The sequence below is a fragment of the Bos grunniens genome, chromosome 11 (genome assembly GCF_055505025.1).
Source record: "Bos grunniens cultivar Pamir isolate PY7600 chromosome 11, Bosgru_T2T1.0, whole genome shotgun sequence".
NCBI classification, from domain to species: domain Eukaryota; kingdom Metazoa; phylum Chordata; class Mammalia; order Artiodactyla; family Bovidae; genus Bos; species Bos grunniens.
In genome coordinates this window covers 59079779-59102830 of record NC_141175.1, presented here as the reverse complement: position 1 = coordinate 59102830, position 23052 = coordinate 59079779, and the positions used below count along the sequence as shown (strand labels likewise).

General features: G+C 45.4%; 2 protein-coding genes across 18 annotated transcripts in view; one reads left to right on the top strand and one right to left on the bottom strand.

Moving 5' to 3' along the window:
- The window catches only part of REEP1 (receptor accessory protein 1), a 136750-nt gene extending 124684 nt beyond the window's left edge, over window positions 1–12066 (top strand). For 7 of the 15 annotated variants that reach the window (XM_086326585.1, XM_086326584.1, XM_086326583.1 and 4 more), the window contains 3 exons: window positions 6427–6578; window positions 7284–7387; window positions 9087–12066. In XM_086326585.1, the coding sequence (XP_086182711.1) occupies window positions 6427–6578; window positions 7284–7387; window positions 9087–9162 (332 nt within the window). In that variant the 3' untranslated portion in view covers window positions 9163–12066. The remainder of the gene's footprint in view (window positions 1–6426; window positions 6579–7283; window positions 7388–9086) is intronic. The other 8 variants (XM_086326588.1, XM_086326587.1, XM_086326586.1 and 5 more) reach the window with 2 other exon arrangements.
- Window positions 12067–15526: 3460 nt separating this feature from the next.
- MRPL35 (mitochondrial ribosomal protein L35) lies at window positions 15527–22016 on the bottom strand. 3 transcript variants are annotated; one of them, XM_086326596.1, is made up of 4 exons: window positions 20757–22016; window positions 19866–20055; window positions 18857–19001; window positions 15527–15873 (listed from the first exon to the last, which is right to left on the bottom strand). In XM_086326596.1, the coding sequence occupies exons 1-4, from the start codon at window positions 20761–20763 to the stop codon at window positions 15685–15687; spliced, it is 531 nt and encodes a 176-aa protein (XP_086182722.1). In that variant the 5' UTR covers window positions 20764–22016; the 3' UTR covers window positions 15527–15684. The 3 variants fall into 3 exon arrangements, with proteins under 3 accessions (XP_086182722.1, XP_086182720.1, XP_086182721.1); XM_086326594.1 differs by having other exon boundaries at window positions 21365–22016; XM_086326595.1 differs by having other exon boundaries at window positions 21963–22016.
- Between the last annotated feature and the right edge of the window lie 1036 nt (window positions 22017–23052).

Below are 23052 nucleotides of genomic sequence, written 5' to 3'. Positions count from 1 at the left end.
ACTGTGCTGCTATGACAATACCTGTGAAAGGGCTTTTTGAAGAATGATGATGGTGATGATGCTGGCCGTGATGGCCAGAAGGCCTCAGGGAGATGGGACTGGGCTCTCCCAGGCCTGGGCAGGGCCCCTGCTGCCATGCTCCCTGGGTGAGGGTGATGTCTGGGCTGTGTTGCTTTCTTCTGACCTGCTCCTGCTCTTTCCTTGATCTTAACATGTGAGGGACCAGAGATGGTGCCGGGCTAACGCAAGGCCCCTTATAACCCCTTGAAGGAGTTCCCTTTGGCTCAGAAGGCAAGAGGGGCCAGCCCTGGCCTGCTGGCTGGTGTGGGGGTGGGGGAGGAGGGAGACAAGCCTAGTGCCATGGTTGCCTGTGCCCCCAGCCCTGTCGCCACCGAGACGCGGTTCATGCTTCCCACAGAAGTGGCGAGCAGGAAGACATGGAGCTGTGTTCTAAGAAGAATCCTCTTTTCCCTTTATTTCCTCAGTTTTAAGACTTTTTTCCTTCTTTTTTTGGCCACACCACATGGCATGGGGGATTTTAGTTCCCTGACCAGGGATTGAATCCGTGCCCCCTGCAGTGGAAATGCAGAGCCTTAACCGCTGGACTGCCAGGGGAGTCCCTTAGAGCAGTGGTCCCCGACCTTTCTGGCACCAGGGCCTGGTTTCGTGGAAGACAGTTTTTCCATGGACTGGGGTTGTGGGCGGATGCCTTCAAGACGAGTCAAGCACGTTACGTTTATTGCGCACTGTATTTCTATTATTATTACATCAGTTTCCCCTCAGATCATCAGGCATTAGATCCCAGGGGTTAGGGACCCCTGCCTTAGACATTTCAGCTCTTGGATTTTTAAAGGTCTGTAGAAGACCTGGGGGTTTCAGAGGCCATGAGCCTAATGAGAATGGGTGGTCTAAAGATTCCTAGCAGGAGGCTGTGGGGACCATCATCCTGCAGGAACAGAGAACTGTACATATGCTCAACAAGGATGAAAGAAACCCAGGGGCTGCACACAGCTGTGTCCAGCACTAGCACATAATACTCGGGTCTGCTGGACGCTGCTGCTGCTAAGTCATTTCAGTCGTGTCCAACTTTTTGTGATCCTATGGACCATAGACCATCGGCTCCTCTGTCCATTACATTTCCCAGGCAAGAATACTGGAGTGAGTTGCCATGCCCTTTCCCAGGAGATCTTTCCAACCCAGGGATCAAACCCGCATCTCTTACGTCTCCTGCATTGGCTAGTGGGTTCTTTACCGCTGGCGCCACCTGGGAAGCCCGCTGCACACACTGGTTCGTGGAAAACAACCATCCCAGTGACCTAAGGCAGTTATGTTTATTTCGACCTAATCACCCTACAATTTGGAGTTTGTAAATACCTTAAGCCACTCAGAAACCCTTTCCCTATGGGATCCTGTCATCTTGGGACCTGGGAGAAGAGAGAAGCCTTCTGCTCTACTCTTGCCCGGTGGGCCTGCTCCATGCTGCCCTCTGGGAAGTCCCCCTCCCCCGCCACCCCCACGACACCTGGTGATTTCATCATCAAAGCCTGCCTTTCTAGGACGTTAGAATAGAAGTTAAAATAGAATTATAGCTGGTGGTGAGCACTGAGTAGAGTCTGGCCTTCCACGGAGCTGTGGGGATGGGGATTGTTGCGGATGGGGCTGCAGGTGGGGCTCAGTGGAGGCCTCAGGCTGGGGTGGACCTGCTCAGAATCATGATCTAGGAGCCTCTGCCCCAGCCCTGCCTTTCTCAGCCTTCTGAACATCTAGGGCCCTGGAGTTCTACCCCATCTCCCTGAGGTCTGCTTGCAAGGAAACAGCTAGTGAGTCATCTGCACCGTTTCCCTCTGTGATGGTGGGAAAGCTCCTCAACTCTCCAGGCCTCAGTCGCCTCCTCTGTAAAATGGGGTGAGGGACTAAACTCGAGGCTACGGGGACCCTTCCAGCTTGACCCGTGAAGGGTGCTGGCTGTGAAGCATCAGCAGATGGTGTAGGGGGAGGTGTGTCTCACACCTGGGGCTGGGGCACTGATGCTGCAGATCACAGATGCTCTGGCCAGAGGGGCCCTCCTGGTCCCCTGAAATGATGAGATGATTTCCATCCATGCCTCTCAGGTCCCAAGAGAACTTTCTGCTCCATTCCCGCCTGTCAGCCATTTCCTGTTGTTTCCTGCACATCTGTCTCTCTTTTTCTGTGCTTCTATTATTATCTCTGTCTCCCACCCCTACTGCCCTTTATCCCCACTTTTCTCTCTGCCTACCTTGATGTTATATAGAACTGAAGACTGAATTCTGTCACTGCTCGAAATGAGTCATAGACGTGGGTTCCCCCCCCCCCCCCACTTTTTAAATCAAGTAGATGGGACCTATTTTAAAAAGCAGAATCATCCCTTTTTATCCTATTAAAAGAGAGAGAGAATTGCATCTTTTCGTGAGTGGGGCCCTGGGGTAGTTTCTTTCCTCAGTAGCAGGAGCTGTCAGAGGTTTGGAGCATGGGCAGTGAGTGAGTATGTGTGTATGTGTGCGTGTGCACGAACACTCGCACATGTGTGTGAGTTTCATTCCCCAAAGGTCCTTCTTTAACAGGATATTCTTTCCTTTCTCTTCGGTGGCTGTTGGGGACTCGGATGTAAGTGGTCCAGATGGGCGTGCTCTCCTCAAACGTGTTTGCTGACTTTGATTAATGGCTCCCACTAATGTGTGCTGTGTGGAAGTGTTCACTAACCTGGGGTGTTTGCTGCACTGGGGGAGGGGTGTGGGGAGGCCTGGGGCTCCTGCAGATGGATCAGCTCAGCCTGAAGGGCTGGGAGTTTTCCCCTCCTTGCACTCCCCACAGAGAGAAGAGGTGCAGCCGCTTTCCAGCCTGCTCTACACACGTTTGCTAACACAGAAAGTAAGCCAAGACCACACACTCATTCCCCCACTGAGGAAAATAAGAGTGACCCGTATCTTTTCCTGGAGACCACCCAGCCCTGGCCACTGTGGTCAGCTCTGTGGGCTTGAGGGCTTGGCTGCCATCCCCTGAGGTTTGCAGGTGGCTGTGGCCATGACCTTGCATGAGACGCTCCCCTCACACAAGTTGTCTTCAGGAGCCATCAGAGTATTAGGACATGGACAGTAGCACCCTTTTGGGTGAGGACCTGTGGGATCACAAATTCTGTTTGGATGTACAGGAAAAGGAGCGCTGAGGAGGTCAGGCACCACATTTCTGCTCAGCCACTATTTTCACCTGGGTGCCCATAAAGATGGGACCATGTTCTGTGGGGTTTATTTCTTCACTGATACTCCTCCCTGTTCCCTAAAGGATTTAAGTCTGCTTGTGGAAATACAGATGATAGATCAAACCAAATAAGAAAAATGAAGCTTGGAGGGGAAGGGAGGAGGCAGGTAAGATGGAGTCAGAACGAGAAGAAAAATATAGGTGCTTGTCACAAAGTCATAGGCAGTCTGAGATGCTGGGCTTCCTCGCAGCCAGCGCAAAGGGGGAGATGCAGTTAAGCAGTTCATTGTCCAACTTCCCTGGTGGTCCAGCGGTTAAGGATATGCCTGCTAATGCAGAGGACACAGGTTTGATCCCTGGTCTGGGTAGATCCCACATGTCACGGGACAGTAAGCTTGTATGTCACAACTACTGAGTCTGTGCTCTAGAGTCTGGAAGCCGCAACTACCAAGCCCATGTGTTGCAACTATTGAAGCCCGCATGCCCAAGAGCCCATGCTCTGCAACAAGAGAGACCACCAAAATGAGAAGCCCGTGCCCTGCAACTAGAGAAAGCCATGTGCAGCCTGTGTGCAGCAACGAAGATCCAGCGCAGCCAAAAATAAATAAGAGATTCATTGTCACAACACAGTAGACATCTGGAGGCTCAGAGGCTCAGCTTGTCTATAGTGTTTCGTCTCCCGGGTCCTGAGAGTCAAGCAGAATATTACAAACAACATTCTTGGCAAAAACTCTCCACGAACACAGTGACCAATAGGATTCTCCTCTTTTCAACAGGTTCTCTCTGTGTCTTCTATTAGAAGATACTTCTGGTCCCCGAGCTGCCCACACTGAAGGTGGTTCCTTCACTCCCCACCTCTGCTGAGTTGAAACCTTGTTTTCCATTCCTGCCTGGATCTCTGGACTTCCCTTGGTCCATCACTCCTAGTGGCCCTTCTTTTCTACCATTTAGCCCATGCTCAAGGATGCAGTGGAGAACTAACTCAAAGCATTTTTGCTTCATTCTTGAGATTGCACTTGTTGTTGTTATTGTTATTCTGACAGTGTGTGAGTTCACTGCTCAGTCCCAGTGAGTCCAGAATGGGTGAGCAGGCTGAACGGTTCCATGCCTGAGGATCTTTTGGTGACTCTGGGCTGCCTTCTGAACCCCAGAGTGATATGTAGAGGGAATGCTGTGGGCCTGAATTTAGAGGGAGCCTCAAGTGCAGAAGCACAGACTCAAACCCTAGTCTGCTTTCAAGATGGGAGATTTTGTGCTGGAGCAGACCTAGGCAGGTTGCTTCTGCCCTGGTCTTTCAGTCCTAGGCAGGCCTGCCTCTTTGTTCTCCTGTTAGGTGTTCAGAGGAATGTCCTTGTGATGAGTGCTGAGTTCTGTTTGGGACAAGAGGCGAGCCCTCTGAGACGATGTCAGGACTCCACCTCCTTTAGTGGATGGGTGGCCACTGTGGGCGCAGTCCTGGGTCAGCTGCTCAGAGGGACCAAGGAGGATCAGCCGTAGCTCAGGACACTTTCTTTGAAGCTGAGGCAGAAACTGATGGACAGGAGAACTAGGGCTCGAGGCACAAGCCATGTGGTACACATTCCAAGACCTTTTGGGTGAGTTGACAGGCTGGGGAAGACCAGAGCATTTAAGGAGGGCCAGACTGACCAGTTTTCACGTTCATCCATCTTAACGATGCAGCTGACTTGGGCAGGGGAAGGGACCAGAGAGAGCCTAAACCCAGAGGAAACAGGTTGGGGAATGCACAGAAGCAAAAAAATGCAAAGGAGAGTTAACAATCTCAGGCTTGGCTCTATCCTGTCTCAGCTGGTCGCTCTGTCTACAATTCAGCTTTGAAATTTGTGGTTAAGACAGCTGTGCTCTCATGCTGCCCCCTGCTGTTTATTGGGAGTATAGCAGCAATGACTGGGAAAGCGGCTCAAGACTAGGCTCCCACTGTTAGTTCTATGAAGTCCACACTGGATGCTGTCATACCCCCTTTGATGGGGAGAACACATTTGGTGGCTGAACATGTTTTTAGGAGAAGTAGCAGCGTGTCCCAGAACAGCTCTGGTTTCTGTCTGCAGGCCTCGGGTGGTCAGATCAGGTGATCAGAGGGCTCCCTGGCTCTGCCTTCTGTGGTTCTAGGTAAAAACAATATATGAAGCCCAGAAAGATATGTCTCTGAGTGTCAGATAGACTGGGACAGGAAGTATTTTATATCTCGACTGAGATAGGATCACGTGGCTAGATGACATGGACTATGCTCCACATTCGATGTTGTAGACTCAGTGACGTGAAGCTGAAGCTCCAATATTCTGGCCACCCGATTCGAAGAGCCAATTCATTGGAAAAGACCCTGATGCTGGGAAAGATTGAAGGTGGGAGGAGAAGGGAGTGGTGACAGAAGATGAGATGGTTGGATGGCATCACCGACTCAATGGATGTGAGTTTGAGCAAACTCCAGGAGACGGTGAAGGACAGGAAAGCCTGGCGTGCTGCCGTCCATGGGGTCGCCAAGAGTCTGACATGCTGAGTGAACAACAACAACAACAGTGACACAAATAACTTCCGGAGCTTTCCACGTAGATTAGTCACGGCAGACCAAAACAGGAATCTCGCTGCTGCTTCTGAGGGGAAGACTGCGGCTAGATTCTCCTTCCACCAGTCTCCTTTGCTTCTCTAGCACTTGGCTTTTGAAATGAAAAATCTACATTGCTTAAGGTTCTTTCTGAAGGCTTCCTGGCATTTTACATCCTCTCTCTTAAGGACAGCTCGGAGTTGTATGTGCAAGTATAATCAAGGCACCATCAGCTTGCATGTATCATGCAGAAAACTGTGTTATTCCCCTCCGGAAGTGACTGCCACCATCCTTTCCAGAGGATATTCTTTCCCCCTGGTGTTCTTCTGGTGTGGCCCCACAGCCCTAAGCTGTAGGATGTGACCCATCTGTTTAGACAGAGGTACCCCTAGCTGGACCCCCACCTCCCCCGATAGCTTGTCAGTAGATTCTGAAGCCTGCGCTTGTTCCTGTGCATAGCGCCTCATGGTTGCAGTGGTCCTGGATCCCCTGCAACGTTCCAGGAAGCTGTCGGGGCCTCAGTTCTCCTAACTGGCCTGGCTTGCCGTGCTGTGTGCCTAACCTTGGCCTGCCCTTCTTCGCTCCTTTCTACACTGATCCCACCTTGCTGTACTTTGTCTCCCCTGCGTAGATTGTAAATGGCCATTCAGTGGTTGAGGGCGATGTGAATGAGGGTGGTGTGAAGGCCTGGGGGCCCCACCAGGTCCAAAACCCATTGGCGTTTTCTGATGAGGAAGAGGAAGACCTGCTGGACTTCATGTACAAGTTTAAAGCACCTCGAAAGACGGAGTTCCCCCTGGAGGTACACGGTATCGGGGGCTGTGGGGTGGAGCGTGTATTTTCACAGAGGGCTTTGCCCTGGAGATCTGGGGCTCCTGGGAGTGGCGTCTCTTGGGATACCCAACATCTGAGTGCCTGAAGAGGGGAGACCTCCCTCCATCAAACAGGCAGGAGAAGCCACTAGATAGCTTCTAGCTACTTGCCAAGGGGTGAAAAAGACCCTACCACTTTTATTTGGGAATAGAAGAAATGAGATCATATCTAGGGATTAAACAAAACAAACAAAACATCCAGCTACCAACTTAAGATGATGTGTGAGTGAAAAGCAACCCAAATGAGTTTTTTGAGGGAGAGAAAAATTCAGAATGTCTTATGACATGTCTTTATAAATAGAGCTTGTTCATCTCTTTATCTCCATGTCACAACATAGTGGCCGATACAAAATATTCGGTTAGCCAAAAAGTTCATTTGGGTTTGGAAACACCCGGATGAACTTGTTGGCCAACACAGTAGATGTTCATAAAATGTTATTGAAGGGGCACGGCCAAATGAGCAAAACAATACACTTGATATATGTACTCTGGCCAAGTGCAGACGTGGATGGAATTTTGGCGGCAGGAGGGCCAAGCCTAGAGCCTCAGGTCGTTGCTCTGGGTCACAGCCTTGGGCTTGGATGCAGGGCCTGCAAAATTGGGGGACCCCAGAGTCTTCCTCTCTGTTTCATCAGGTCTCCCCTCCTTCCCCTTCTGCTGAACGCTGCAACCTGAGAGTCCAACTGAGGCAAGTTGGGAGCCCCCCTGCCCTCAGTGCAGAGACCCTTGTGAGACTCAGGTGAGGCAGTGTGTGGACAAGCTGCCCTTCTCCAACACAGCGGCCTGGCGGCCTGTGCCCACCAAGGTCACAGCTGTTCCCACCACACAGCGCATGGTTCATCAGATTCCTTCCCAAAGTGGGGCACGCAGGGGTCTTTTTGAACTGAGAGGTTTTGGTAGAAGATATTCTAGGTTTGGACTCTGTCTGAGGAGTCCTTTACAGCCTGGCCAGCCCCATGATGGGGAGAGGGACCCAGCTCGGAGGGCATGCAAGGTGCTAGAACCATTCTAGGTCTTGAGGGTTTGTGCCCCCCCCCCTTTTTTTTTTTTTAAATGTGGACCATTTTAAAAGTCTTTGTTCAATTTGTTACCACATTGCTTCTGTTTTATGGTTTTATGTTTTGGTTTTTCAGCCACGGGGCATGCGGGATCTTAGCTCCCTGACCAGGGATCAAACCCATTCTCCCTGCGTGGGAAGGTGAAGTCTTACCCACTGGACTGCCAGGAAAGTCCCTGGTTTTGTTTTATAAAACCACCCATGTTGCTTTACTGTTTATGGTTAAACTGCCTGAGGCAGGTCGCTGATTCTTCTCTCATCCTGTCCAGAGGTGGCTGGTAAACATTTCCGTCATATCGGTGTGGTGGGAGGACTCAGTATATGGAAGGCCAGAGCCTTCTGTTGGTGCTTGTTTCCCTCCTGCCTCCCTTCTGTGTGCCCGCTGGGCATGGAGCTCCTTGCTGGGAGAGGGTGGTGCATTTCCTGCCCCCAGGAAGGCACAGTGTGGCCGAGGAAGACTGTGCGCAGAGCAGCACACTCCCCCGTGCCATCTGCTAAACAGCGTGAGAACCAAGGAGTTGATCCTGGCTGTGACTGGGCTATGGCGGTGGGGCTCAGGAGTGACTCTGGAGCTTGTTCCTAAGAGGACTGGAAATAACCAGAGAAGGGAGGAAAGGCCTCTGGTCAGAAGGGATGGAGATGTGAAAGGATAGTGTAGAAAATGCAGCTGAGTACAGAGAAGTGGACAGATGGGGGTTGAGGGTAGGTTGGGGCCAGTGGTGAACCCCCTTGAGTTCGCTATGCCAGGAGAAAGAATTTCCCTTTTAATCATGACAGTAGTGGCCCCTGTGATCTGTGTCCCATGGGAGGAGGGGGTCCCTTGATAGCCATTGGTAGGGGAGATGAGGTAGAACTCCTCATGCATAAAGCCAGTGTTTCCTGTGTTGTGTGGTTTGCTTCTGCATGAAAGGATTTCACATCTGGGAGGAGGACTGGAAATTCAGTGATGGAAATTTTAAGCATGTACCAAGAAACGCGAGGCCAGTTCCCAAAGGAAATAACAAAGACCAGGGAAGCGATGGGAGGCCTTTCTCTCTGCTGAGTCATTTGTTAAGATCATTTCGCTCCCAAGGCAGAAACAAGTTGTGTCATTCTTCCATGCAACTGTGCACTTGGGAGGTGCAGGGACTTAGGAGAGCATGAAGACGGGGGCACTGGGCTCCTCCACTGGCTCAGCTCTATGGGGATGCTTGGGAGGCTGCTCTGATTGCTGTGGTGGAAACCCCAAGGGGGTCCCCAGCCCTACCAGCCTGCTCACACACATGGACATTTGACTGGAAGAGCTGAAGTCCCAACACAAACTCATCCAGGTACTGTCCTCAAAAGCGTTGATGTTTATACCAAACCGAGGGGTCAGTCCTGTTTCTGTTTTCTCTGCCAGGCACCGCCTAGAATCCTTCGATCTCGCTTCAGGAAGAAAAGTACCTCATCCTCGGCCACTGAAACCACGTGAGTGAGATGAGCCAACAGCACCGGATCCACAGAATGTTTCTTCTCTGCCTTAAAGAGCTATTTATTCACTAATCACATAGAAACCCGCAAGCTGGTGTGCTCTGTGCACAGCCTCGGACGTGGCCTTTCCTCTCTCCCCTCTAAGAGCCCCCCTTTCCTTTTATTTTGTTGGGGAGAGGATAAGGGAAAGGTAGTGTGCTGGGGGTGTGACCTTAGGTCTTCTGAGGTTAGTCATTTCCCACCCTTGGATTGGCATAGACAGCAGTGTTGTAGAAACAGAAGAGAATCCCCCCACCGAGCTGCTGAGATGTACATTTGTAACTTATTTGTTGCATACTTTGTTTTTAGTCCTATATATGCAAACAAAGCAATTTTTTAAAAACTTTTGTTCTTGATACTAATACTTCGGACTATGATGTACATATTTATGGCTTTTGGCTTGATAGCGTGGACTTGGCAAAGGCTGCCAGAGGTTCTGATGTATAAGCAAACAGCAAAAACAGAAGCGTAAAAGATTATTTTAATTCTGGAGGGTGTCTCAGATGTGCTTACGAAGCTTCCAAACACACCTCAAGGACATCCATTTTTCCTGTAGGGTGATGGTCTGTAATCTTCGTCAGTATACCAGAGAAGTTTAGAATGGAGATATGATATTTCAGTACCAGAGGTGGGTATAATGAGGTCAGGGGAACAGCCTAGAATAAGGGAAGTCACAGGAAGCTTGTCTCCCCCATAGACACAGGATTAGGAGCTTCTGAGTTCTTCCGGGGTGAGGACTTCTCATTGCCTAGGCAGGTTGGCTCACCTTTGGATGTAAACTCCTGGGATTGTTGTGACGAATCATTGAGTGTTTATTTCTCCTTCATAGTACCCTGCGCTGTGACTGGCAAAAACGAACCAATCCACCCAAACAAAACCAACCCTAGAACCATGCTTTGTTTCAGATGCTCCGTGAAGTATATCTGAGCCATCTAGGTAATGATCCCAACCCCGGGTTCTAGAAGGTTATAGAGGTTGCATCTTCATTAATGTGACCTGCTGCTCAGCTCCACGGGCAGCGGTGGCTCATGCCCTCTGTTTGCTTCCTGGCTTGTGTGGAGTGTGAGCAAGAGAGAAGTGGCATGTTCATGGGCACTTGTATTTCATACAGGCCCACAACTTTAGGAAGAGAACAAAGCACCATCTGAGGCAACTCCCTAATTGAGAATTTTATCTGAAAAGAAGAATCTGGTTGAAATAGCATCTTGGTCAGTGGCGGCTACTCCCCACTGGAAGCGCCGAGCCTAAATGTAGGACTCGTCTACTTGTGCTTAGGATTGATGTTTCCTTTCAGTGTGATGCATGCAGTGGTCACAACCCAGTTACTTATTATACTTGGATTGTGTTTGTTCATAGATAGGCCCTGAACACTAGAGAATTAGTATCACGTACATAGAACCTACTGTCAGTCAGCTATAAACAGGCCCAGTTAGAGACAGTAGCATGACTGAGCTACACAAACCTACATCAGTCTTTGCTGATGACACATTGGCTGGATCTTAGCCACATCGGAAAGGGTTTTACTTGAAGTTGTTACCAGATTGCAAATTTAAATCCCTTTTCCTCATAATGCCTCTGAAGGTGACTTGGTAATTTACAAGAGGATTTAGGAAAATAAACCTAAAAGCAAATGTGGGGTTCAGGAGGGCAAACAGAGGCTGTCTGTTTAATGTTTGTGCCCCATACCCACCAACAGCTAGATCTGTTAGTGAAGACAGAAAACCGGTTTTCTTCAAGCTCACAGAGTAGTTTCAGACAGAGGAAAAATATAGGCTTTAAAATGTATTTACCTGTTATTGGGAGTACCCAGAATTATCAGAAACAAATGCAAAAAAAAAAAAAAAAGCTTATTAAGCAGCTTTTTAGCAACTTTTTTTTTCCTGGCCAAAATAATAAATGCCTTTAGCAGCAGAGATTAAAATCCTATCGTGAACAAGCTATATTTTCACCATTTTACAGTGGAGAGTTTTAACAAGTATGGGCTCTCAAGTTTGCACTCAACAATGCCAAAAATGACTTTGAAGCACTCTACTCTCAGACAAGCTGTATTACTTCTCATTTAAGATTTAAAAAAATAGAAAGGTACCCAAACTGCTGTCTTAATGTAACTATTTTTCCTTCAGGTGTTGCTTAGGGAGTTGGTTTCTTTCTTAAAAACACTGTACAACTGAGAGCAGCTGTCATATTTCTGGCAAAACGTGTTTCCTTATCCAACAAGCTGTATATTTGTGTGGACTGACGTAAAAATGTGAATGCCTCCAAGTGTACACATAGTGGTGTGGAGTTCTGTCGAGACGGTAAAGCTGAATGTTTTTAATTTGCTGATTTACAGACACGGGCTGTTTACAAAATGCTAATGGAAAGTCTGTACCTTTCACGTAGTAACTTTTTCTTTGCTTTTGAGCACCTGTTCTGTTTCTGAGGAGACGAGAGAGGGTGTTGTACTTACAAACTGGAGAGTTAGGCATAATCCCTCCTGGCTTTGTGTGAATAGCTTGCTCACTTTGCTGGCCTCTGAACTGTGTGTTCTCTGTAGTAAACTGTCCGTGTGTCTGTGATAACAGTGCTTGTCAACCACGACCGCCATTGAGTACCTTCCTAGTTGTTCATCTTGCACAGCACTGGAAACGGTAAAGGAAGTGCTTCATTCGTGAACGGCAGGCACCAGAGGGCTGGCGCTCTGGATGGTGACTGTGCACACTCCCCCTTAGTTTATCTCTGTAATCCTATAGGACGATCTGTAATCAAATAGTATACTGGACTGTGCATCAAAGGGATGTAAAATTACAGTATTCCAAAGGTTGAAGTTCTGTTTTGTTATAATGCCTGATCTATATCTTGAATAAAGTCTTAACATGTTTCTTTTAAAAGACATCTTTGTAAATGTTGGGCTTATGAAGAAAGAGAAAATCCTTTTAAAAAAATGTATTTGGGCTTCCCTGGTGATCCAGTGGTTAAGAGTCTGCCTTGCAACGCAAGGGACACTGGTTTGATCCCTGGTCCAGGAAGATCCCACATGCCGTGCAGCAGCCAAGCCTGTGCACCACAACCACTGAGCCCATGCTCTCCAACAAGAAAAAGCACCGCACTGAGCAGTCTGTGTACTGAAACTAGAGAATGCTGGCCGCAACAGAGAAAGCCTGCGTGCAGCCATGATGGCTCACCACAGCCAACAAATAAAATAAACAAATATCTTTCAAAAAAAAATGTATTCATGAGCAAGGATTAGAAGCTGAGTGTGCAGTCACTAATGGGCCTGGTGTCTGGGCTCTGTGCCTACTGCACAGAATTGTTGCAGAGAGAAAATACTAAATGCTATCAGTGCTTTGAAACCAGTTGATCACATAAACATTCATCTGGCACTATGTTTGTTTTACATTTTTAAAGGTCACCAGTGGAAACTAGGTAGCTGTGAAAGCAGAGCAGTTCGGCTGGAAGGCAGTTTCAATTGTGCAGACAGACCTTTGGTCTGCTGCGTTCCTTCTTGGAACCTGCTTTCTTATCTGCAAATGCGGGAGAACGTGTGCAGGTCAGAAGAGGGCGTTGCACACGGAGATGCACCGGGTGGTATGGGGGCCCTCAATGCCACTACAGCCCTCACCTTAAGACAGAAACGGGTACCTGTATGCTTAACTGGGTGGTCACAAAGACTTAGAAACATCACAATGAAACACGCTTTTTCTTTGATTCTGTAGTCCTAAACGTTTGACACAAGGACTGTAAAGCATAGGCTCAGCAGGTAAAGAAGATGACTCCGAGATGGACAGAAGAGATCAAAGGCAGGCTGAAAATCTACTCATTCATTCATTTACTGAGCCAAGTCCATGGTCAATGGAAATGTGATTAACCAGGTTAAGATAACAGAAAAGCAAAGTTATCTAATTTAAAAGCTGACTTGGTTCAGTGTCATGAGGAAGTGTTTAGTATTTATGGTGCTAAATTTCAGTCACTTGTGGATTTCAGTGTGGAATTTCATGTTGTTGGAAGACTTGGAAATACACAAGGTTCCAAGGAGACAACCTGGGTTCTGGGACTCACTTGCTGTACTTTGGGTAATGTATTTCCCTTCTGTGAACTTCAGTTTCTGCACATCTAAACTAGGGATGGACAGTGTCACCCTCTTTCTTGGAAGGGTGATAGGAGGGTTAGCTGTTTTGTGGCTACATGTTGGGACACAGTAGGTGCTTAATAAATTACACTTTTACATATACTTGAATGTCACTTAGACCTTTCATAAGATATTTTGTTGTCAAACTACAAAATTAGTGTCTGATAAGCCCTGCTACCCACAAAACAAAAATTATATATATGAAAATTCCTTTTTCTAAATCTGGTTAGCCCTTCCACTTCAGTCCATCTCTGGCTGCAGGGCACGTCCTCATCTCTACCTCTCCTGTCACTGGCCTAGAGGGGAACCAAGGTGCTCTGAGTCCCCAAGACCTGGTTGTCTACACTGCACTAAGAAGTCACGAAGGCATGTGAAAGGCTCTGTAGGGCACCAGCTGTATCCTGCTTCCAGGGGTGAGCAGAAGAGGTAAGGAGCCAGGCCAGTGAGAAATGATGGGGAGCCCTTGTGAGGGACGGGAAGCACGAGGAAATGAAAACTCATCAGAATGGAAAGCCATCCCATGCTTCAGGATCTTGAGATTCTCATCTCAAATCAAATGTCTGTTCTTTTTTCAATTGGTCCCATAAAGAGACACACACTTGGTGGTGGTGGTGGTGGTTGAGTCGCTAAGTCGTAACCGACTCTTGAGATCCTGAGGACTGTAGCCCACCAGGCTGCTCTGTCCATGGAATTCTCCAAGCAGGAATGCTGCAGTGGGTTGCCATTTCCTTCTCCAGAGGATCTTCCTGACCCAGGGATTGAACCCGTGTCCCTTGCATTACAGGGTGGTGTCCTGCATTGTAGGTGGATTCTTCACTGCTGAGCCACCAGGGGAACCTGACACACATTTGGCCTTGCAGTTTTAAAACACTCTGTTGTCGCCCTTTTTCCTTTTAATGAACACACTAGTTTCAAGGAACTCCTCTAATAACCCTAGTCTGAAATGCCACAGAATGTCAATTTGGTTATATTTTAATTTATTTGAACTATATCTTATCATCATCAACTATTAAAGGACCTGAAGCAGTAACTGAAGCATAATTGTATTTAATAATGATTTTCAGCCAGGCAAAATGCTCTGCTGTTTCAAAGTGCTTTCCAGATGATTCTGATGGGAGAGCTGAGAACCACTGCCCTAGACTATAACCATTCCTGAAAAACAGAATTTTCCTCAGTGCTGCTTACCTGGCCCTCTTCAAGGGAACAATGCATCATGAATCGTTTCTAAAAATGATTGAAATTACCTTTTCCCCTTTACATTCTACAATGTGGCAAATTCTGGAAAACATTTACCCTCACAGTTGAAAATGTGAAACCTCAAGGGGATAAATTAACTTTTATGAAATATAGTATCTTTTAACTCTTGGTTAAGAAGTTTTTGTCTCCACTTATATAGCCTCTTTATTTCATGAATGGGCATATTGAAAGGCTAGTTCATCTCTTCTCTCAATAAAAAATCCTGTTCCAGTAAACTCAGTGATAACTGTTTACCTGGTATACTAGGTGTGTGTTATCACCCCAGGCTCACCCCTGAGGGAAACTGCTCACATTAACTATCTTTGGCTCTACGTGAACCTCGAGCATAATCAAATGAGCCAGGGTGGGCTCCTGACCTAAGAAAAGTCAGTTCTTACATTGATTGGTCAGTGACCCATGATGAAACCTGATATAAAAAGACAAAATGGTCCTATTAGAGTCTCTTGGTAATTAGAGACGGGAAACTGGAGCTGAGGGTCATGATGTAGAAAAGAACCTCAAAGGGTGCAAGCTAGCTTTATTATGAGGCAGCAGACACTAAGAATAAACAACAGCTGTGAATCAGAGGAGTTGGAGAGAGAATGGAGCCAGTGATGTAAAAAGAACTTAGTCACGTGCATGGCAGACCACCCAAGCCTAAAGAGCCACCGTTTCTGCTGCTGAGGCCCCTGGAGGTGCCTTGGATCCAGGATCACCCTATAATTTCTACTCTCCCTGAGGCCTGGGGGTTAGTTCTGGGTGGTGTGAGGTATTCCTGTATTTCTGGCACATGTCCTTAAAATAAAGTCACACTGCTTGAACTAACTTGTTAGCTTTACAGTCTTTTCATGTCTGTCCCAACTGGAGATGCCTTGCAACTAAATAAGCCTAATTGGAAAAACTAGTTAAGTCACTGCCATTTGTTAAAATTAATCAATAATTTAAAATTTATATTTCCCCAAACAAATCTGGGAATGTTTAATCCATTAAGTTTTAAAACATTGTTAAGTTTAATGTTGGTACCCCATGTTCCAAGTATCAGTTGGTACAATTTACATCATGTCTTATACCACTTCATCTTTGCAAAGACACCATACACACACAGATATACAGTTAATAACTGAGAAATCATGGATCTTCTGATCTATACTTTCAAGTTTGTTCGATCATGATACATCTGATAAGGATCATCAGCATACCAGTTTCGCCTCTTCCAGAAAGACGTTGTCATTTTATCTAAGAGCTTACTCTGGGTCTTATTGCAGAAGACAAATTCCCTCAGGCGTCTTTTTCTTGCAACCGTCTTTTTCCATAATTTTTTCTTATAACCAGCCTGTTAGATAATATTACAAAGACATTTACAACATTATATTATATAGAAAAAAACAGATTATCTTCACTACTTATGGTTTATAGGCCCACTGGGAACAGAGACTAAACTTTCATAGGGGCTGGTATGTTTTTTCAGAAAAATATGATTCTCAATGGGGGTAGGCAGAGAAAGCATGCATAGTTTGAAACAAGTATTAATAACTTAACGGTTTTAAAAAGATTATTTAAAGTCACAGAAAAGAAAGCTAAATAAATTGTGGCTTGTGAAGTACAGGGTAATGATACACAATTTTAATAGCTAACTTTATATGCGTCACCTTACTATCTCTTCAACAGTAATGTACTATTATTCTGATTTTACATATAAAAGAGAAACAATTAGAGCAGTTAAGTAGCAGACTGAGGTCCCAGAACTATTTAGAGTTCTTAGCCGCTATACTACTCTCTTCCAAATGTCAAGGATAATGGAGTACTAGCTAACTGGTAACACTTATGTTCATTTATGGGAGCTAAGTATTACAAGGGCTGAGAAGCAGAGTTCTCAAGTATACTGTGTCATTTATCCTTTTCACACACTGGGGAGCAGTTTCTGTAATAAGTACTCTTTTGAGGAATAATGACTACAGGAAAACTATTAGGAAGAGTGCTGAAGGAATAGTTACTCCGTATGTTTAATCCAGAACTGCCTATATATCATCCATACATTATTAATTTTGAAGAATTTCTGAAGAAACAGATAATGAGATTGAATATAAAAACTATAATCACAGCTTATTTATTTTCTTTTTTCTTTCTTTTTTTTTGGCCCTGTGGCTTGTAGAATTCCCTGACCAGGGATTGAATCTGGGCTCTTGGCAGTGAAAACATGAAGTTCTAACCACTGGATCTCCAAGAAAGTCCCAATCATAGTCTATTTAAAGTAGAAGAGACCTTAGGTGCCATCCAGGTTAATGCTTGGTTAAAACCATACAGTAATTTACAGGGAAGGTGAGACTAGAACCTGAGCCATTGGAAAGAGCCAAGGGCTCCTTTAGGGCAGCATGCTAAGTGAACAAAACCACAACTCTTTGACGGAAAGGTGCCATGGGTTTCACATGCCTTAGTGTCATTGGTGGTTAGCAACTTCTAGAGTACAGTGATGCTTAGAAAGAAGGAAGGGTTATTTCAGAGTTCTCACTTTACAATGCCAGAGATTAAATGGTTACTTCTCATTACTTACAATTTTAAGTTGAAAGATTCAAAGCAAAATCCCTATATCTGTTTAACAGGTTTTCTAGTTTGCAAGCCAAACTGGGTCCCTGTGGATCTGATAGCTAACTACCTAGCTAGCTTACTGTCCTGCCCGTCACCAACAGAATTATCTCCTTCAAAGATTATTCTGTGGCCACTGAGAAAGTGCTTGAGACTTCTTAGACAGTCTTTAGGGTCAGAAATGGAATAAAGACTAAAAATTAGGAACACCTGGATGAAACTGTGCTGCAGAAAATAATTTGTTTTTATACAAATATTTTTATATTTACATTATACATGTAAGTATATATATATATTTATACTATTTAAAATAATTTATATTATATAAACATTTATACAAATGTTTATACTAATGTTTTTATACATTAGTGTAGATTAACCCATCTGGATTTTTTTGTTTTCTTCTTAAAATCAGATTTTGATAAAGCAGGGTGTTCTGTATATGGAATACTTTGGGGGTCTTGAGCAGGGACTAGGTATTATGATTGGGGAGCTTGACCAGGTCATTTATACTACTGTGAGGGTTTCAGAGCCCAATAAAAGGGATTGTGGGAAGGAAGGCAAGGAAGACCAGCCATTTCATTTTGTCTTGGGTAACATGTGGACCTGGAAATAATTACTAGCAAAGGGGAAGGAATGTTTCCAACGGCACAAAATTCACAACTATCTGTTGAATTACTCAGTTCAGGTACTTATGGATTACATGAGCTTCTACTGACTAGTGTAAGAAATTAACTACCACAGGACTGTTCTAATGGAGAAGTGAGCTGAGAGTGCCAGTCAACTTATTTGTCTACAAATTTAGGATAGTTTATAAGAGAGAAGATAATCCTTTTAACCCTTCAAATAGTGAGACCATCCTACCAATTATTTTATTTTCACAGGGAAACAAATTTTGACCTTTAAAGAATTGTTTGTTAACTTCCAAATAGTAAAAGGGAATTAGGATTTGAATAGTTATCATCAGTGTCCTAGAAAACTCGGGTCTTCAGCTGCTTTCTAATTACTACCCATTCTGCTTCCATGAATAATTAAGGATATGAATGAAAAAGCCCACATTCACTTTTACCACCTGTTGCTGTGGGAGAAGACAGAACAGGAATAATCTGTAATCTGTCAGAGTCCCCCTCTAGAAGCCGTGGTCCCTGATCAGAATTAAATACTAAGAGTTCTGTCTGATACGGTTGCCAATCATACACACTGAAAGACAAAAACTTGTAAAGTTAAAAAAAAGAAGGGGCGGGGATTATGAGGGGTTACTATTCCGCCATAAAGATTAAGTCACCTTGAGAACCTAATCCAGGGTCAGCTGGAAGTGCTTCAGTCCCAAACCTCACCATGGAGCTAAGTCCTTGAAGTCCCCTCTACTGTTTCAATGCTTGGAGCTTAAACAGAGCGTCCCTACAAGATACTACACATTAGGAGCCTCAAAGGGATTCTAGTAATCTTTAGATAAGCCAGATGTGTAAGAGACTTGAGAGGAACCTGTTCTGCAGTACAGACTTCTGCCATTGTGAATAATATTTTGTTATATGAATGCTAAAACATGTTTTCTTCACATGGATTCGCTTACATGAAGAGATGCCCACAAAGCTGGGACTCAAGCACAGCACTGTAAAAGCTACTGCTAAGATGTGGGGAAGATGTACCAAGGAACAGGCTAACTGAATTTTGCTTCAATTCCATCTAACCTCACACTCCTTTTCTAAGCAAGTCACCATGTGAAGACCCACCTTCCTCCTTAGCCACAGGCCGCTATGAAGTCGAAGAAACCTATAGATGACAGCTTTCACAGTCTTCCTCTTGCCTTTTCTCGAACTGCAGTACGTTACAGTTCTGACTGGTGGCTTCAGGACGTTCGGGAGCAAGAGGGCCATTCTAAAATACATTTAAAAAATTTAAACTCAGCAATAAGACATTAAAGGATAAAATCCACTTCGTAGAAATGAAAGCAGCAGCTCCACTGGAATAAAGATGACTTTCAATATACACTACTACTTCAAATGATCCATGATGCTACCCATAAGAATAGCAACTATCATCAACTTGCAAGCCCTCCATAATCTACTCCCTTAATCCCTGAGAATTTATGCTGGTATAGCTTAATCACCTGATCTCTTACCTACCTGCCCACTAGATTATAAACTCCTTGAGGGGGACTTCTCTGATGATCCAGTGGCTAAGAATCTGCCTTCCAATACAGGGGACGTGGATTCAATCCCTGGTGAGGGAACTAAGATCCCACATGCCGTGGGGCAACTCCTGAGCCAGCCTACTCTAGAGCCTGTACCCTGCAACCAGAGAAGCCCACATGATACAACTAAGACCTGATGCAGTCATATAAATAAATAAAAATTAAAAAACCTTCCTTGAGGGCTTCAACTTTTTTATCCTTGTATGGTTTCTGCCGAGTATGGTGCTGGGCACCCAGGAGTGCTTAAACTAAACCTTGGCTGACTGAATGAGCACCACGTGCAGTGAAGCCTTGTTAAGTTGAGCATCTTATCCAGCTTCTACTTTGGCTGACAGCTTCCACCCAGAAAACCACATCTAGAACATCAGAAGTGGGTCCTGAGTAGTCGTCTCCACTAACATACATATTCTCTAATCTTATCAAGCAAAGTCTATATAATCAACTGTTGGTAGGCACAGAATCTCACCTACTCCTAAGATATTGTGGTAGGCATGAAGATTTTAGAATTTTTGTCCAAGAGTCATATTTACTAAAATATAATACTCAACCTATTGAGGACTGTGGCAGTCTGCCCACATGTCAGGTTTCTGACAGATGTGATCAGTCTGGGAGCAGAGGACACAACTGGTGTCTGAATATGACTGAAATGTCGGGAGGACAGTATAGAATTAAGACAGGCATTCTTGGTGCAGTTTCGATAGGCTGAAGATGCCAAAATGTTCAGGGGCCGTAAAATTCCTGCAGAGAGAGAAAAGCATGTATACTTAATATGACACTCCAAAATATGCATCCAGGGAATTCCCTGGCAGTCCAGTGTTTAGGACTTGGTGTTTTCATTGCTGGGGCCTGAGTTCGATCCCTGATTGGGAAGCTAAGATCCTGCAAGCCAAGGGGCACAGCCAAAACAAACAAACAAAATACACATCCAGATATTTAAAACAAAGTAACATCAAAGCAACCAAGTGCTATAATTAATTAATGGGTCCTGAGCATCAGACTCACACATGGAGCTTTTTATTCTTATTGCGATATAGCTTATACACTACAACATTACCCATCTGTGTATAAGTCAATCCTTTTTTAAGTTAGAGAGAGATGCTACCACCACCACAATCCAGTCTGATATGTCCTAGTTTTGTGGTCAACAGTAGAGGACAAAACATATGTAAAGTTAATTCCCACCACCAGCGCTTACACTGTGATGACACAGAACTCCCATACGCAGGAAACAGCATGGCAGAGCTATGAAAGCTCCACAGCTCCTTGGAGAGACAGCAGAGTGGCAGAAAAAGGATTCATAAAGACAACATAAGAGGTACTTGAGTTTCCGTCTCAAAAATGAACAGGCCACAAGAGGGGGAGGCACAGTGTCTAGGTAGGATAGCACATGCAAAGGTGAGGAAGCTGAGACAAATCCTTGTTGGGAGCAGGGACCGGACCTAACATGGAGGAGTGGTGGCAGCTCAGAAGGCAGATTATGGAGGGGCTAGGTGTCTTCTCTATCAATCTTTCACACAATCACCAGACTCAGAGTCCAGGGCTGCAAAGCAGAATCACTCACAGAGTTCGGGCTCCACTTGCAGATTCTGACTGAGACTAGTGAGGGACTCAAGAATGTGCACGTTAAAAGAAACAGAGTCTCAGATGAAGAAAACAATCTATGGTTACCAGTGGTTAAGGATAAACCAGGAGATTAGGACTGATACATACACACTACTATATATGTAATAGATAACTAATAAGGACCTACTCAGTAGGTCTAATAAGGGAACTCTACTCAGTACTCTGAAATGACCTACATAGGAAAAGAATCTAAAAGAAGTAAATATATGTATATGTATGTATGATCCACTTTGCTATACAGCAGAAAGTAACACAACATTGTAAATCAACTATATTCCAATAAAAATTAGAAATAATAATAATAGTGTGCATATTGATAAAACTCCGCAGAATGATGGAAATGTTCGACAACTGGATGAACCATAGCCCACCAGGTTCCTCTGTCCATGGGACTCTTTAAAACCGTATCTGAATGATCTCTAACCTTTGCAGAAGTCTTCGGAGTGAAGGCAATCCTTCACTCCTGTCTCTCTTAAGACCCCTTGTACGGGGACTGAGGGAACCAAACAGGCACATCCCCTGCACACTGCCTGAATCTCATGCATACGCCACGTCCCAGACAGGACGCAAGGAAATTTCCATGGATGTTGTTAGCCCTATTTTAGAGCCGTAGCCTCTTAAGTTCAAAGATATTAAATAACACCTCAAGGTCAAAGGTTGGGAATGACGGATCCTGGCCTTGGTGGAACTTTTCTGTCTTCGTCGCAACCCCCCTACCCCCACCCTCGTCCTTCGGGATTGTTTTCTAGGGAAAGAGGAATGGCTACGAGCCGGTACGGAAGAGGAAACCGGGGGAAACCCCACGTCCGCGAGGGTCCAAGAATTTCGGCGCTATCTGGAGCTGAAATCGAATACAGGCCACTCCAGAGAAAATTCGCAACAAGCTTCTGTCCTCAATAACGACCACCTCTCCTTTCTTTTTCTTTTCCTGTTAACCTCCACCCACGTTAAACGTCCACTCCCTCCCGCGCCAGTCCCCGCTTCTATGAAGGCATAAACCGAGGGCGTCGCTTCTCACTGACCCGAGGCTGCTCTCACCGCACCGGCTAACATGGAGGCCGCCATCTTGCAACGCTGCCGTACGGCAGCCGCATTGGGTCTAAAAACCTCAAGACAAGAGGCACTTTAGGAAAACTAACCTGGGCGGAGTCAAGAAAGGGAGTTAGAAAAAATGAATAAAGGGACGGTCAGATCTACCTTTATTGAATGTCTTCTATATGCCAGGCTGTCCTCCAGCGCTGTAAAACAAGTGTCTATATTATAGTGTTTGGCATATACTAGGCTCTCAATAAATTCTTACTGAGCATTTAATTGATGTATTTAAGTACCATCACATTTGAAACATTTTCTTTTTGCTCATTTCATTCAATTTATTTGAGGATACAGTGTATCCTCCCAAAGTTGGTATGCTGCTGCTGCTGCTAAGTCGCTTCAGTCGTGTCCGACTCTGTGCGACCCCATAGACGGCAGCCCACCAGGCCCCGCCGTCTCCAGGATTCTCCAGGCAAGAACACTGGAGTGGGTTGCCATTTCCTCCTCCAATGCATGAAAGTGAAAAGTGAAAATGAAGGCACTCAGTCGTGTCCGAGTCTTAGCGACCCCATGGACTGCAGCCTACCAGGCTCCTCCGTCCATGGGATTTTCCAGGCAAGAGTACTGGAGTGGGGTGCCATTGCCTTCTCCCAAAGCTGGTATATGTTAGGCTAAATGGATAGGAAATAAGGGCACTATTAGAAATGTTTAAAAATTGAATTCCAGCTCTAATAAAATCAATGTAAATATCAAACATACATACACACACCCTTTTTTTCCCTCTAATCAATAGCACTGTCATTTGATAGAACAGCATCTCAACTCTTTCTGAACAATTTACATTCCTTATCTTATTCCTGAGAATTACTGATCACACATTAAAAAAAAAAGTTTCATTCAAACAGAAAATAAACAACTCTCTCCCATCCTTGTTGTCTAAGATACTTGAGTCATATACAATATATGGCACTATTTACAGGCTTCCCCCAGGGGCTCAGTGGTAAAGAATCCACCTACAATGCAGGAGACACAATCCCTGGGTGGGAAAGATCCCCGGGAGAAGGAAATGGCAACCCACTC

Excerpts from the sequence above, each read along its gene's own strand:
- MRPL35 (XM_086326594.1), bottom strand. The coding sequence starts at position 21,485 with ATGCATGAGATTCAGGCAGTGTGCAGGGGATGTGCCTGTTTGGTTCCC. Across the intron at positions 20,056-21,364 it reads CTCCGAAGACTTCTGCAAAG|GAATTTTACGGCCCCTGAAC; the intron begins GTTAGAGATCAT and ends CTCTCTCTGCAG. Across the intron at positions 15,874-18,856 it reads GCCTGTGGCTAAGGAGGAAG|GCTGGTTATAAGAAAAAATT; the intron begins GTGGGTCTTCAC and ends ATTATCTAACAG.